At 29.9% G+C, this 13,531-nt stretch overlaps 1 protein-coding gene and 1 non-coding gene across 5 annotated transcripts; both read right to left on the reverse strand.

The window, feature by feature from the left end:
- Positions 1-1,528: 1,528 nt before the first annotated feature.
- Positions 1,529-1,610, reverse strand: TRNAS-GCU. Its single transcript has one exon. It is a non-coding gene; the product is annotated as a tRNA-Ser (tRNA).
- A 6,585-nt stretch (positions 1,611-8,195) lies between these two features.
- Positions 8,196-10,120, reverse strand: LOC124919770. 4 transcript variants are annotated; one of them, XM_047460100.1, is made up of 5 exons: positions 10,025-10,120; positions 9,270-9,824; positions 9,009-9,201; positions 8,591-8,935; positions 8,196-8,506 (listed from the first exon to the last, which is right to left on the reverse strand). In XM_047460100.1, exons 2-5 carry the CDS (start codon positions 9,630-9,632, stop codon positions 8,394-8,396), a joined length of 1,014 nt encoding a protein of 337 aa, XP_047316056.1. In that variant the 5' UTR covers positions 9,633-9,824; positions 10,025-10,120; the 3' UTR covers positions 8,196-8,393. The 4 variants fall into 4 exon arrangements, with proteins under 4 accessions (XP_047316056.1, XP_047316058.1, XP_047316055.1 ...); XM_047460102.1 differs by having other exon boundaries at positions 9,009-9,189; positions 9,270-10,119; XM_047460099.1 differs by having other exon boundaries at positions 9,270-10,118.
- Between the last annotated feature and the right edge of the window lie 3,411 nt (positions 10,121-13,531).

The raw sequence follows: 13,531 nt of genomic DNA on the forward strand, positions 1-13,531 counted from the left end.
TGCTTGCGGAATGATGTTAAACAACATAATTTATCATTGATATCAACAACAGAAATTAACCATTAAAGTTAATTTTATCTCAAACAAAGCATCAACATGCAATTACTTTACTTATGTAAACCAAATGTTAATTAAGTTGATTAATGTAATGTGTATTTATTAATCATTCTAATGTATTTAACTAGGTATGTAACTCACTTTACTCATTAAAAAAACAACTAAAGTTATTTATAGCTAAAACATATATTTTATCTATCTTTTATCTTTCTCTTTTAAAAAGATTAATACACAATAAAAATAAATAAAAATTTAAAACTTGCACCCCTATAAAAAAAAAAATTAAAAAATTCTCCCCCCTTCCCCCTAAAAAATGTCACATACATATTCATTGTCTCAAAGTTCTAATCAAGTCCATACACATTCAACCACAAAAGTCAAGTAACACACAACTACCAAGCTTCAAATAAAGCACACACAAACCACCAATAAAAAGATTTGAAAAATACATAAATCAAGTGAGAAAACAATAAATATTTTTCACTTGTGCTACTAAAAATAAAATAAGCATATGAGATTATAAAAATTTACTAAATAGCTATGAAAGTTTACCAACTATTTTACCTATTATTTAAGTTGAAGTCTTCCATACTTTATACAATAAAACTCGTCTATTATATAGTCTTAATCAATATCATAGAAGAATTCTCGTTCAATATAAATCATCATAAATTTTGTTAAAACTTATCTTCCATCATATTCCTTAAAATATCTTCATCATCTTTCTCATCCTTTTCTAGAGAATCATAAGGTAATAGAAGTGGTGATAATGAAGACTCGTGTATTTAGTAGGCTTTCTCTCACTGTTCCACCCTTGTGTGTTCATTAACATTAAAGAGATAAAAATCGTTGCCTCAGAGATTTGAACTGTCACGGAAACCACCAATAAAAAAAATTAGAAAATATCTAAATCAAGAGCAGAAACAATAAATATTTTTTCACTTGTGCTACTAAAAATAAAACAAGCATATGAGATTATAAAAGTTTACTAAATAGCTATGAAAGTTGACCAACTATTTTACATATTATTTAAGTTGAAGTCTTCCACCTTTGTGTGTTTATTAACATTAAAGAGATATAAAAAAAAAACTTGTGTGTTCATTAACATTAAAGAGATCCCCTCTTCTATCTTAACGGCAACAAAAGAGTGATATCCCCAAGCCTTTATGAGATCCTGGGTTCAAGCCCGTCAGGCTGCAAGTTTTGCGTCTGGTTAAATGGTTAAATGGTTAAGTGTGTTTGCGGACTATGTGCTTAACCTGCAGGGATTAGTCGCACTCCATAGGAGAGCAGTGGAACCCAGCATTCTAAAAAAACATTAAAAAGATAAATATCGTTGCTATAGAGATTCGAACTCTCGCGGGAAACCACCTTAAAAAGACTTGGAAAATACCTAAATCAATTGCGGAAACAATAAATATTTTTTCACTTGTGCTACTAAAAATAAAACAAGCATATGCTAAATAAAAATCGTCGCCTGAGAGATTCGAACTCTCGCGGGGAAACCCCATGTACTTAGCAGGCACACGCCTTAACCACTCGGCCAAAGCGACTTTGTGTTAATATTCAATGATGAGTAGAATAAGGAAAGGAAAACATTGTGAAGATGAAATGGATCAATTTAGTGTGCATGTTTGAGTTTAACACGAGTTATAGCCCACCATAGATTTCAATATACCTCAGCCCTTGACCTAAATAAGTTCCATCTGTTTTGAAAAAGACTTCATTTGGTGGTCATAACAGACAAAAACACACGAGCATAAATTTTTTTTTTATGGAGGAACTATAGTTCAGACTCACATGAATGGACAATAGTGAAGGAGAAGCTTGATGTGACAAAATGAAAAAGCTTCTTCTATGAGCTTCTTCTTTAGTGGTATGGGATTGCCGCTTTTTTTCTTTTGTAGGTTGCGGTCCTTTTCTCGCATGAGCGGTTGTAGTTAATAATTTTAAATTAGTTTTAATTAATTATCTTTAGTATTTGAATATGATAATAAAATAAAATAATTGAGAAAGGATGAATATAAGAATTTGAAATTTTCTACAATTTTATTACTATTTAGTTGAAAGGAAAACTAATTATCTTTTATTATTTATATGTGATACTAAAATAGAGATCGGTGAGAATCTTAAAATGTCAACGATTTCTTTACTATCTAGTTTAAAAGAATTCGTCGAACTTTTAATCACCATAATTGTCCGATGCGTATCATTCATAATGATGTTATTATTATAATATTTTTTAATATTTATTTCGGAAACTCGGTGGAATCGGTTAGAGAGTTAATGGTCTTTCTCGAGAATCTACTAACTCAATAATCTGTCATGTTTGTATTATTTCTTATTTTATATTTTTATTTTTTCATGTTATATTTTTGTTGGTGCTTCTTAAACTATGTTTTATCATTGTTTTAATATATACTAGCGCAATTCTCTTGCGTTGCAATGCAAGGATAAATAAAATCCACATTTACAAAGTTGAAATAGACAATATTCACCTATTTATCATCATTATCATCGCCTTCATTATATTTTTCATCGACAATAATAATGGTATGAACATGAAGGACTTCAATGATTGGGACAACCTATTGGTCGTCTACTCCTCTCAACGCAGTCTAAGGCCATGTTCAACATAGTCTAAGGTCATGTTTTTTTTTTTAAAAATAACTAAAATTAAGATTATTAAACTAACACTTTCATCTTTATAAATAATAACATACTGGATTATTAAACTAAACTTTTATTTTTATAAATCATATCATGTTTAGTGCAAAAAAATGTCATGTTCAACGCATTCTAAATCCATGTTCAACGCATTTAAAGTCCATGTTCAGCACAATCTAAAATCATTTTCAGTGTAGACTAAGGCCATGTTAAGCACAATATATGGTAATGTTCTTAAAAAATAATAGCGAAATGTCCTTGCATTACAAGGATAAATAAAATTCACATTTACAAAGTTTAAATAGACAATACTCACCTCTTTGTCATCATTTTCATTGCCTTCATCATCTTTTTCGTCGACAATATCTATGGTCTGAACATGAGGACTTCAATGATTGGGACAACCTAGTGGTCATCTTACTCCTCTCATTTAACTTTTTTCATTAGTTCAACGATTTTACCCTCATTTCTCGGTCAACCAAAAACAACATTTATTACATAATAGATATCTCATATTACTAATCTCATAACTCACTTCTACAACTAACTATTTCAACAGTACCAACATCTTTTAACTTCACTTTTGACAATCAACAATCTCATCATATCATTAACCTTTTTACCTTAACTTCTTCGGTAAACCAACAATCTCATTCATATATTTAACCACTAATATTTTTTTGTTTTCCAATTAATCTCTCATATTATTCATCGACAAGCCAACCACAAATATCTTATAATTGGCAAACCAATGTTACTGGTCTCTTATACATCGGCAAACCAACAACAAATCTTATTCACACTTTCACAAGTTTCTTATCCTTGGCAAACCAATTTTATCGACCTCTTATCCCTCGAAAACCAACCACCATATCTCAATCGACCTCTTATCCATTGGAAAACCACATCTCAATCTCAATGTTACCACGGCCTTTTATTCCTCGACAAATTAACCATTAATTGATCTCTAATATCGTAAGCTCACCCACTTATGTACTTAACTATCTCAACAGTACCAGCCTCTTTTACATTCACATTTTCGACAAACCAACGATCTCATCCATATATTTGCAACCTAACAAAACAAGTACTACCATTTAACCAAGTGTGATTGGGATGTGATTTGCCGAGTAATAATAGGCCGATAATAATTGAAAGTGGTTAAAAAATATAAAATCAAATATTTGATTGACCAAAGTGTGAGGTCACAATGCTAAATATTAAAAAATATGAATCAGATATTTGATAGACCAAAGTGAAAGTGTAAGTTTTATTTTAATATATTATTCGTAATTTATTAAGAATTTTAAACATTTAATATATATTATTATATTTTTTTTATAAATTATTTTGTTTATATTTTTATCTGTGTGCACCGCACAGGAATTTTCCTAGTTAGAATAAAACTTCATAAATATCTATAAAATAATTAAATTGAAAGACAATCAAATTACAAACTCATGAAAGACACCCATACAAAAAATATACTCATGAAAGACACTGGGGACGAACTCTTTTGTTAGGGGTCCATAACTATAGAGTTTGTACCTAAATAGTTTAGGTAGATTTGTACACTTTGTACCATTTCTTTCCCAATAAAAAACTTGATCTCAATGTAGTTTGACTTTATCTATCTTTTATAGTTCTTGTAATAAAATGCAATTGATTTATTATCACAAAATAATTAAAAGGGTCTTTGAATCCATTCTAGTATATACATCCCAATGATAGGTCTTTTTTAGCCATATCACATGATTTGATGTCTCATAACAGACCACAAATTATGCTACCATAGTTGATGAAGCCATAATTGTTTCTTTAGAACTTCTTCAAGAAATGACTCAACCAACTAACAAGAAAATGTAACCCAAAGTGGATCTCATATTGTCTTGATATCTCACAAAATCGGAATTAGAATACCCAATGATCTCAAGACTATCTAACTTCCTATATATGAACATTTAATTTTTAATTATTTTCAAGTATCGATCTCATAACTGTTATGACTGTCTAATGTCAAGAAAAATTTATGGCAAACAAATAGTGTTCACATATAAAGCTATAAATATGTGTTTAGTCTTTAATACACACAATCATCCATCAAATTCATCTCAAAAACTAAATGAGAGACTTATTTTGTGAAATTTATGGTACCACTCACTAGAAGTTTGTTTAATCCCTTAGATTAATTATTTTAATGTGCCAATCATATTTGTTGGGTCTCCCGACATAAAATTTTATGATTGCACCATATAAACTATTTTTTCAATGTCTCCATTGAGAAAGGTCGTCTTGACATCAATTTGGTGAAACTCAATATCAAAATGTACAACGAGTGTCATTATTGTTCTTACAATGTCTTTCAATAAAACTAGATAAAAGGTCTCTCTTTCAAGTTAAATTCTTTCTTTAAAGAATAACCTTTCGCTACAAGACAAGTCTTATACTTGTCAACATTATCCTTTAAATCCTATATCAGCTTTAAGAATCAATTTACGACCGCCATGTTTCTTTTTTTATTGTAATGAGACAAGTTTCCAAAACTTTATTTTAATGCGTATACGCGTGTTGAAAATACTCCAAAGCCAAAAACCGAACCAAGAATCACTCCCTTTAGAAATTCACCACCCTAAACCTGCCTTTCGCACCGAATGTAATATTGTTCCCAATTGTATTTACAATTGGCCGATGACAAGGAGGGTCCGATCAGATCATCCAGCGACCTTTTTACGAAACAGACATTTTCTTCAAGAAGAAGACTACTAAGAACAATAGAGTCTGTATCAATCATATCTTGAAATGTGTGGATACCAACACAAAGTAGATTTTAAGTATTCCTTTATACTCAACCGCTTTCTGCTTTCCATCGTCGATGATGACATTAGCTATAAAAGACTTTTTTTTCGAAGTGACTTTCACTAAATGATAAATGGTTTTTCACATTAAAAAGATTCTCCTAAAATTACGAATTCACTCTTCAAAATTAGTATCCTTCCTAGCATGTTTAGCATGTTGGAAGTTTATAAGGTAATATTTTATTATGTTACCACTAAACTCATTCTCATAAAAAAAAATATATATATAATCATTTGATATACCAGTTCTCCTTTTTAGTGGATCACTTCGAAGATACTTGACTTGAGTTTGTTAAGTTTGTACTTCATTAATTTGACTTTTGATTTTAAACTTTATCATTAATAGGAATAAAATCTTTACCAATGCCAAAAACATTTGAGATATGAACTAAGTCTTTCTCAATAATAAATATTAAATTCAAACATTTGTAAAGACAAAGTCCTTTCTCCTTTCAAACTCAATGTTCTCAAAAAAAAAATATATATATAGTCCATCTAAAACATTATCTTTAACTTGACATCATAAAAGGTATAGACCCACTCAAAATATCCAATAAAGTTGTTCCTCACATTAATAAACATGACTAACAACTAAATTCAAATAATAATTTATATTATCTAAAAATACCTTTAATGTAATATTAATATTAAATTTTTGAAAATAATATTAATTATTAATAGTATTTTGTTATACTGATCAAACATTAATAATAATATATTCAAATATTTAATATATATTTGAATGGATTAATTATCCATATTAATAAGATTTTATAATTATTAAATATTACCATGGTAAATATTTATATAATTCAGTCAATTAATTTTTAATTTTTAAACTAAATTACGGTACCGTTCAAATAAATTTGAATCATATCACTTAGTGATTATGTGTACAAATCAATACAATCCAAATAATAAAATATAATATCATTTATTTGAATTTAATTATTCGTATCAATATATACCTCAAATCAATAAAAATATATTTATAAAATAATATGTAATTTTGTTTTGAATAAATGATATATTTTTTATTTTATTATAAAACACAAAATAAATAAAATTATATAGCTAGTAGGCCAAATAGTAATTTTTTTAATTAAATTATGATGTCTCACCTTAATTAAATCAAATAATAAAACTTTAATATTTACTTAACCAAATTTAAGAGATTCTTACCGTGTAATACATCCTGGGTTAAGTCTTCTTTTTATATTCAGTGCAATCCTTTTATATGATAAAAGTATTATAATTTAGTTATTCAGAATTATTAATTTTAAATTTATTAATAACCATAGACAGGAAATGATATAATCAAATATTTTCTTTATATAATATATATATATATATATATATATATATATATATATATATATTATTTCTTTATATACATAAAAAAAAACATATATTTCTTATTTCTCTTTTTAAATATTATATATTACTTAACTACTAAGTAGAGAATTTAAATATAAAAAGAATTTAAATATAAAGAGAATTCAAATATTTTTAAATCTATATCAATCTTCATAATAAATAAGATCATATAATTTAAATAAAATAAAATATATCAATCTTTCATTTAAAATTTTCAAATCTAAATTATATTCTCTAACAAATTATTTAAAATTATCAAAAATTAATATATATTACTAATAATATGGTTTCAAAGTATCTTGATTGTCGGGTCGGGAGATATGATTAATTTGAATATGAATGTAAGAATAAATTGATACTTAGGTCGGGTCATGGTTTAAAGTGGAAAAAAAAAATTGTTTTAGAGCTGTAAAACTAATTTGAAAATTGTGATGTTAAAGACTTGCCGGAAACTTGATCTAGATAGGGTAACTCAGTGTGTTGGCATATATTTGATTGAAAGAAAAGAATTGTATATGAAATTCTAGCTAGTTCATTCTTGGACAAGATCTTGGAAAGTTTTTCTTTTGACTATTTTTGATTGAATCTTGGTATAACAATGACCAGGGAAATGTGTTTTAGGAATTTCTAGAATGAATATGAGAACATTATTGGTCCAAGGGTTGTGGATGTATTGCTTGGTGAAGATAATATCTCTGCAAACATTCAAGCTTGAGATTAATGATAATGCTCATTCAATTATCTGTTTGGAGAAAACTTGAGTCAATCTATATGACTAATTATTTAGTTAAATATTAACTCTACCTAAAACATGTAAGATTGTTTGCTGAACAGGATGGTGTCTGTAAAAAACATATATGAAAAAACTCAACAATGAAACCATAACTTTAATTAGTCTCTTAAACAACCCATACCATAACTTTAATTTGTCTCTTAAACAACCCATGAACATGGCAAAGGATTCCTAGTAAAACTAATAATACAAATATCAACATAAACAACATACATCATAGACATGTCAAAAACAACTTAAGAGTCCTCCAGTCACCTCAGATCTTCAAGGGATTAGTAAGTGGCCTTCTCTTTGCTTAATCATCACAAATTTTCTTCACTGAATTTCCACAACATGATCACAGATTGAACACAAGAACAAGAACAAGGTGATCATCATCTCCTCCAATCTTTCCTGCAACACTTTAAGATCACATAGAAAACACAGGCCTCAAGCCTTCAAGAGGGTCAAAAAGAAAACAAACTGAAATTATCATATGGTTTTAATAGTATATCAGTAGTAGTAGATAGATCACATTCCCTTGCACAAAAACCAGAAAGGAATGGAGCCTTGAAGTTTTACAGTAGCTTACAGTATGCAAAATACTAGTGTTATAGAGTCTATCAAAATATTAAGTAAAAGCCCAAATATAACAAAAATGATATTTAGGGCTTGTCGTTGATGGCAGAAGTTAAACCAGTCACCATCTTCCCTCCAGCCAAAGAAGCCTTCTTCTGAATTCTAACCTTGGGCAGTTCCCATTTCTTCTCCTCTTCTGCTAAAGCAAACATAGGTTCAAAATGATCAGATATATCTACTTCTTTGAAAGATCAAATGAAAACACTGTTCAGGACAAACTTACTCTCCATGGAATTGAAATTTTCTTTCCCGAGTTTGATGGGTATCTTATCAATGTTGTTGGGTTTGGTTCGAGTGCAGGGAGAGAGCCATTTAGCATTCACATATTCAGCTTTTCTCCATGGAGGGAAATGCATACCTTTCTTAGACAGACTCTGTTTTGCAGCTTCAGAAACAATGGAGATTATCATCTGGAGACGGTCAGATTTCCCCACGAATATGTTTGGAAGTTTCTGGAGGATGGATTTGTAAGTTTTTGTTGATCGAACAATTTCAAACTCCGATCCAAAGTCTATGTCGATTATCATCCGCTCACCTTCTACCAACACATCTACATATTCATATTCACCTGTATAAATCAAAACCTGTAATCAGACATTCAGATCAATGTTCATATATGAGTTGGGTTATAGAGAGAATACCTGCAGCACAAATGGGTGTTTTTTCCCATCGAGTTTTACAAATAGAAGCATCATATCCAAGTGCAATAAGATCATCTCTAACTATCTTCCTGCAATATTCATCTTTCCGTTTGTAAATCTTCTTGTTCTCGATGATTCTCGAAGTATCCGCCAGCAGATTTCTTTCACTAACACATGTACACTGGACCAAAGACTGAGAAAACAAAATTAATGATCAGATAAAGGGTATAGTTATTATTCAGATAAAGAACTATTTGATACCTTCAGGACTTGACATGCATCAGAAGATGAATCCATGTCTTCCTCCGAGCTATCGCTACAGTTGTTGTTCATGTTGAATCGATTGCAGCTTTTAGATTTACATTTATGGGTTTGTGTTTCCATCTTGTCACTTCCATATTCAATGAAATTCTGTACCATCTTAGCTAAACAAACAGAGCTAGGATCGAACTCACCGGAACCATTCTTTACTAAAACTTGTGTTTCAGCTGCCGGATACCTCGCCGGAAACTGACGCTCAAACAGCCTCCTCAGCCGCGATTTAACCACAGGCTTCGATACAGATTCATTCTGAAATGAATCATCTACTGGTTTGAAATTGATATCCACAGGTTGAATCTTCATCTTCTATTCTCTTCTCTTCTCTTCTCTTCTCTCAAAAAGTAGACCTAGAAATAAAAGTACGAACAATACAGTAGTATTTTCGAATTGAATGACTCGAAGAACAGACTAAATAATCTACAATGAAACTTTTCCAACGAAAACTTCAAAATCCGGATCGAATAACACGATAAATCCCAATTTCTACTCAAGCTTCTGCAAATGGAAAATCAAAACTCAGAAATGTTACTGATTTCAGATCAGAAATAACATAAAACTTTCTAAGAGGCTTGATCTGAAATTGTTCGGTTTTTCTTAGGGTTTTCAGAACGGATTTTGCAAAACAACCGGTCATCATCATCGTAACATGAATCATTTATGGACAGTAACCAACGGTGAACAAATCTAGAACTTACTGTGAGCTGCCCAGGATTAAGAACGAAGGATAGAGAGAGAAGTGGGAACAAGATAAGGTTTGTTGGTTTTTTTCGATACCTGGAACTTGCAGGTGGGAAGATATGATGTCGAATTTAAGGTATACGAGGAAGGACCATATTGTCTAGTATGAAAGATTGAAGGCTTAATAAAATATCATATTAAAGTTAAGTACCTAAATTTATAGTATTTATTGATCTTCTACATTATCATGATGACATCTACTTTTATTTTTTTTATTTTGTTATTTTTTATTTTTTTCTTACTTATCATAATGAAAATTTTTAAAATTATGAAAATGGTCATATAGATAACATGTGAATTGGTTGAACAAGTTGTCTATACATAAATTGGTTGGTGGTTGAAATATATTTGTTGGTTTATTTTTTTTATTTCATTTTTAGAAAATTTAATTTCAAAAAAGAATTCGTTAGTACGAAAATATGTTGTTTAGATAGGGTTTAGGAGAGGGGATGACGCGGCACAATATGTTTGGCCGAAAAAATAACAAAGATTTTCTCTTTTCTCTCCTCATCATTTATTATTTTTACAAATCAGTGATATAATGACACATCATTATTTCTCTCATTTCCTTTCTCAAATTTTCTCCCCTATCATTTCTCATTTTAAAATTATTTTTTTCATAAATGATTTTTCTTTTAGCATTATAAATAATAATTTTTCAATAGTAAGTTATTCTGAAATTCACAATATAATAATATAAAAAAGATTATTTGAAAAAAAAAATATTTGTAAAGAGGGTTAAAAGTATATATATTAAATGACCAACTTATTATTATAAAGTATTAAATTAAAAGTAATGAAATTTCACTTATCCATTCAAAAATAAATTGACTTATAAAAAAGGAAAAAGAAAAAATGGACTCACATGCAGACTTCATGAGCTAGGCAAAATATTTTTTTTTTAGAATATAAGTAATAAGATTATAAAATTTTGAAAAGATAAATTTGAATTGCATTACATTAAATTTGCTGTGGCGCGCATGATGGGATATGAGGATCATTATGAAGATATTATTAATCAAAGTCGGAATGGGCAATGAGTAGCCTAAAAGATTTGGTTTTGAATGCAATAAAGTTATTTCTATTTAAAAGAATGGCATTTATTTTCTTCTTATATTATGTTTATTATAAGAATGAATCAAAATAAATGAATTCAAATAAGTGAAGTTGATATGGTATTTATAAAAGTAAAATAAAATATTATTTATTATAATTAATCTATATAAATATAAACTATTTTGAATTTTATGATTGACATGCAAATGGACAGGTAAATTAAGGCGTGGCGGTCATTGAGAAGGGCAATGTGTATTAAGAACTTACTAAGAAGGTGTAATTGGACAGGTACATGTGTCTTACAGACCATATACACACCACCTCATATCTACTTCTTGAATGCACTATTCATTCTGAAGATATCAAAAATTGTGTACCACTAGATTAAAGATTACTTTAACCCATACACAGATTTATAAAAAAAAATATATACTTTGCTCTCACATTCAACTTACATGGACCCATAGTTTTTTCGTCTGGATAGTTTCTTGGAATATGCGTCTACCAATTTTACGAGTTCACTTAACGTATTGTATTTTAGGGCATAAAGTATCTAATCTTAAGATTGACTCATCCATTCGAATGTTCCGTCTTTAAAGCATTTTATGCGATCCAAAATTGGCCGGTCTCATGCCTTACCTATCATTTCGAATGCTCCGCCCATAGAGGGAACGTATCGAAGGACTTAAAAGATAAAATGACCCGTACACGTTTAGAAAAATGTTTGTTCTATTAAAGTTATGCTATAGAACCTCGCGCCTTACCTCTCGAATCTCAAAAAGAATAGATATGAGAACTATCCATATAATATGTTATCATATTTGTTTGAGATGAGAAACCAAAGTGAGGTTCTATATCATAAATCTTTCCTTACTTAGCTCGTACATGTTCCAAATTAGTACGTGTTCAAAACGTAATAAACTGGTTGAATTTAAGAGTCGCCATTTTAGTTTACTTCAAAAAAAAACAAAAAAAAAGAAAACAAAGTATTCCCGGATTAAGAGTCCGGTGCTTGGTTACGCATGAGGAAAGGGCCACAACAACTATGTCATATACACCTATACCGTGAGATAGTCTTTACTCCTATGTAGTTGGTCATTGTTTGTGAAATTACGTTACACATCTGTATTCTAAGTTCATAATTCTTTTGTTTGTAAATACCCTCACCTTGTCTTTAATCTAGAAGGAATAATCATAGCTCTCTTGATTAGATTCTAATGAAGGTTGACATCAAACCATTAAAACTCTTGAGTGTCCATTTATCGTGTCTTAAGTCTATTTTAACAGGACATTATATGCTTAGTTTAAAGGTGATTCTGGACTCTTATTAGATTCTCCTAGACTTAAAAAAGATAAAAAGGGTTCTTCAATGGTCTCCTTGGGCACACATGTGAATCACAATATGAACTCTCGCATTTGCTGATTTGCTTGAAGGTTTATTTGTCGATAGACTATGAATTCTTGCACATTGAAGACCTCACAAGTTCACAGGAATAAGGATTAAGGAATGAAGAGAGGAAATTGGAGCCCCGAAGTATACAACAACCGAAATAGAGAATTTTCCCTAAGGAGTTGTAAAAGCCCGAGAGTTTTTGTGCATGTTGAACATATTTTTAGAAACACTTCATACTCGATTATTAAACTTTTCGGGGTTACGAGACACCCCCATATGACTCCAATAAAACGAGCCTCTTTTTAACCGTGTTTCGAAAATTTTAAAAATTTACAGGGAAGTCAAAAATTATTTTTATGAACATACTACCAAAATTTTATAATTTTCCGGGTTATGGAGCTCTAGATATTAGCGTTCCAAAATAAGCCGTTTTTCAAACAGGCCCCAAAAATTATGAAAAAATTATTATTTTTATTGAATATAATATTTTTGATTATCCTTGAATTTTTGGAATTTTATAAAATTATTTGGAGGCTCCAATTGGAAGAACAAGGTTATTTGGTATAAAAGGAAACCAAATAAGCCTTAAAGAATTTCCCAAAAGTTAGAAATTGAAACTTTATATCCAAAATTGGATAAGTTGGAGGACCGAATTGAACGCTGATATAAGTTTAGGGGCCAAATGAATTCAAATTCTCATAAAATAATTCGACTTTGGAAGTTCAGGTTCATAATTGAACAATATTGGAAATCTGTGAGCCTATTTAATTTGGAATTATTAAATCAATTATGAATTAATGTTCGTAGGCAAATTTTACAGGAAGAAAGTTTCAAGGGCCAAAATGAATGCACCTTAGAACTTGGAGTAATCAGAAATAATAAAAGGCTGCCAACGGACGTCGTCTTCCTCGGCCGTCTTTTGCCTCGCCGATTCCCGAGGCCTCACGGGGAGATTCTCCGACCAAGACTATTGTCTGTGATGGCCTAGGAATCTATCCTTTCTCGTTGTCTTGTC

The sequence above is a fragment of the Impatiens glandulifera genome, chromosome 1, assembly GCF_907164915.1.
Source record: "Impatiens glandulifera chromosome 1, dImpGla2.1, whole genome shotgun sequence".
Classification (NCBI taxonomy): domain Eukaryota; kingdom Viridiplantae; phylum Streptophyta; class Magnoliopsida; order Ericales; family Balsaminaceae; genus Impatiens; species Impatiens glandulifera.

Excerpts from the sequence above, each read along its gene's own strand:
- LOC124919770 (XM_047460100.1), bottom strand. The coding sequence starts at position 9,632 with ATGAAGATTCAACCTGTGGATATCAATTTCAAACCAGTAGATGATTCA. Across the intron at positions 9,202-9,269 it reads ATGCATGTCAAGTCCTGAAG|TCTTTGGTCCAGTGTACATG; the intron begins GTATCAAATAGT and ends TTGTTTTCTCAG. Across the intron at positions 8,507-8,590 it reads AAATTTCAATTCCATGGAGA|CAGAAGAGGAGAAGAAATGG; the intron begins GTAAGTTTGTCC and ends TGTTTGCTTTAG.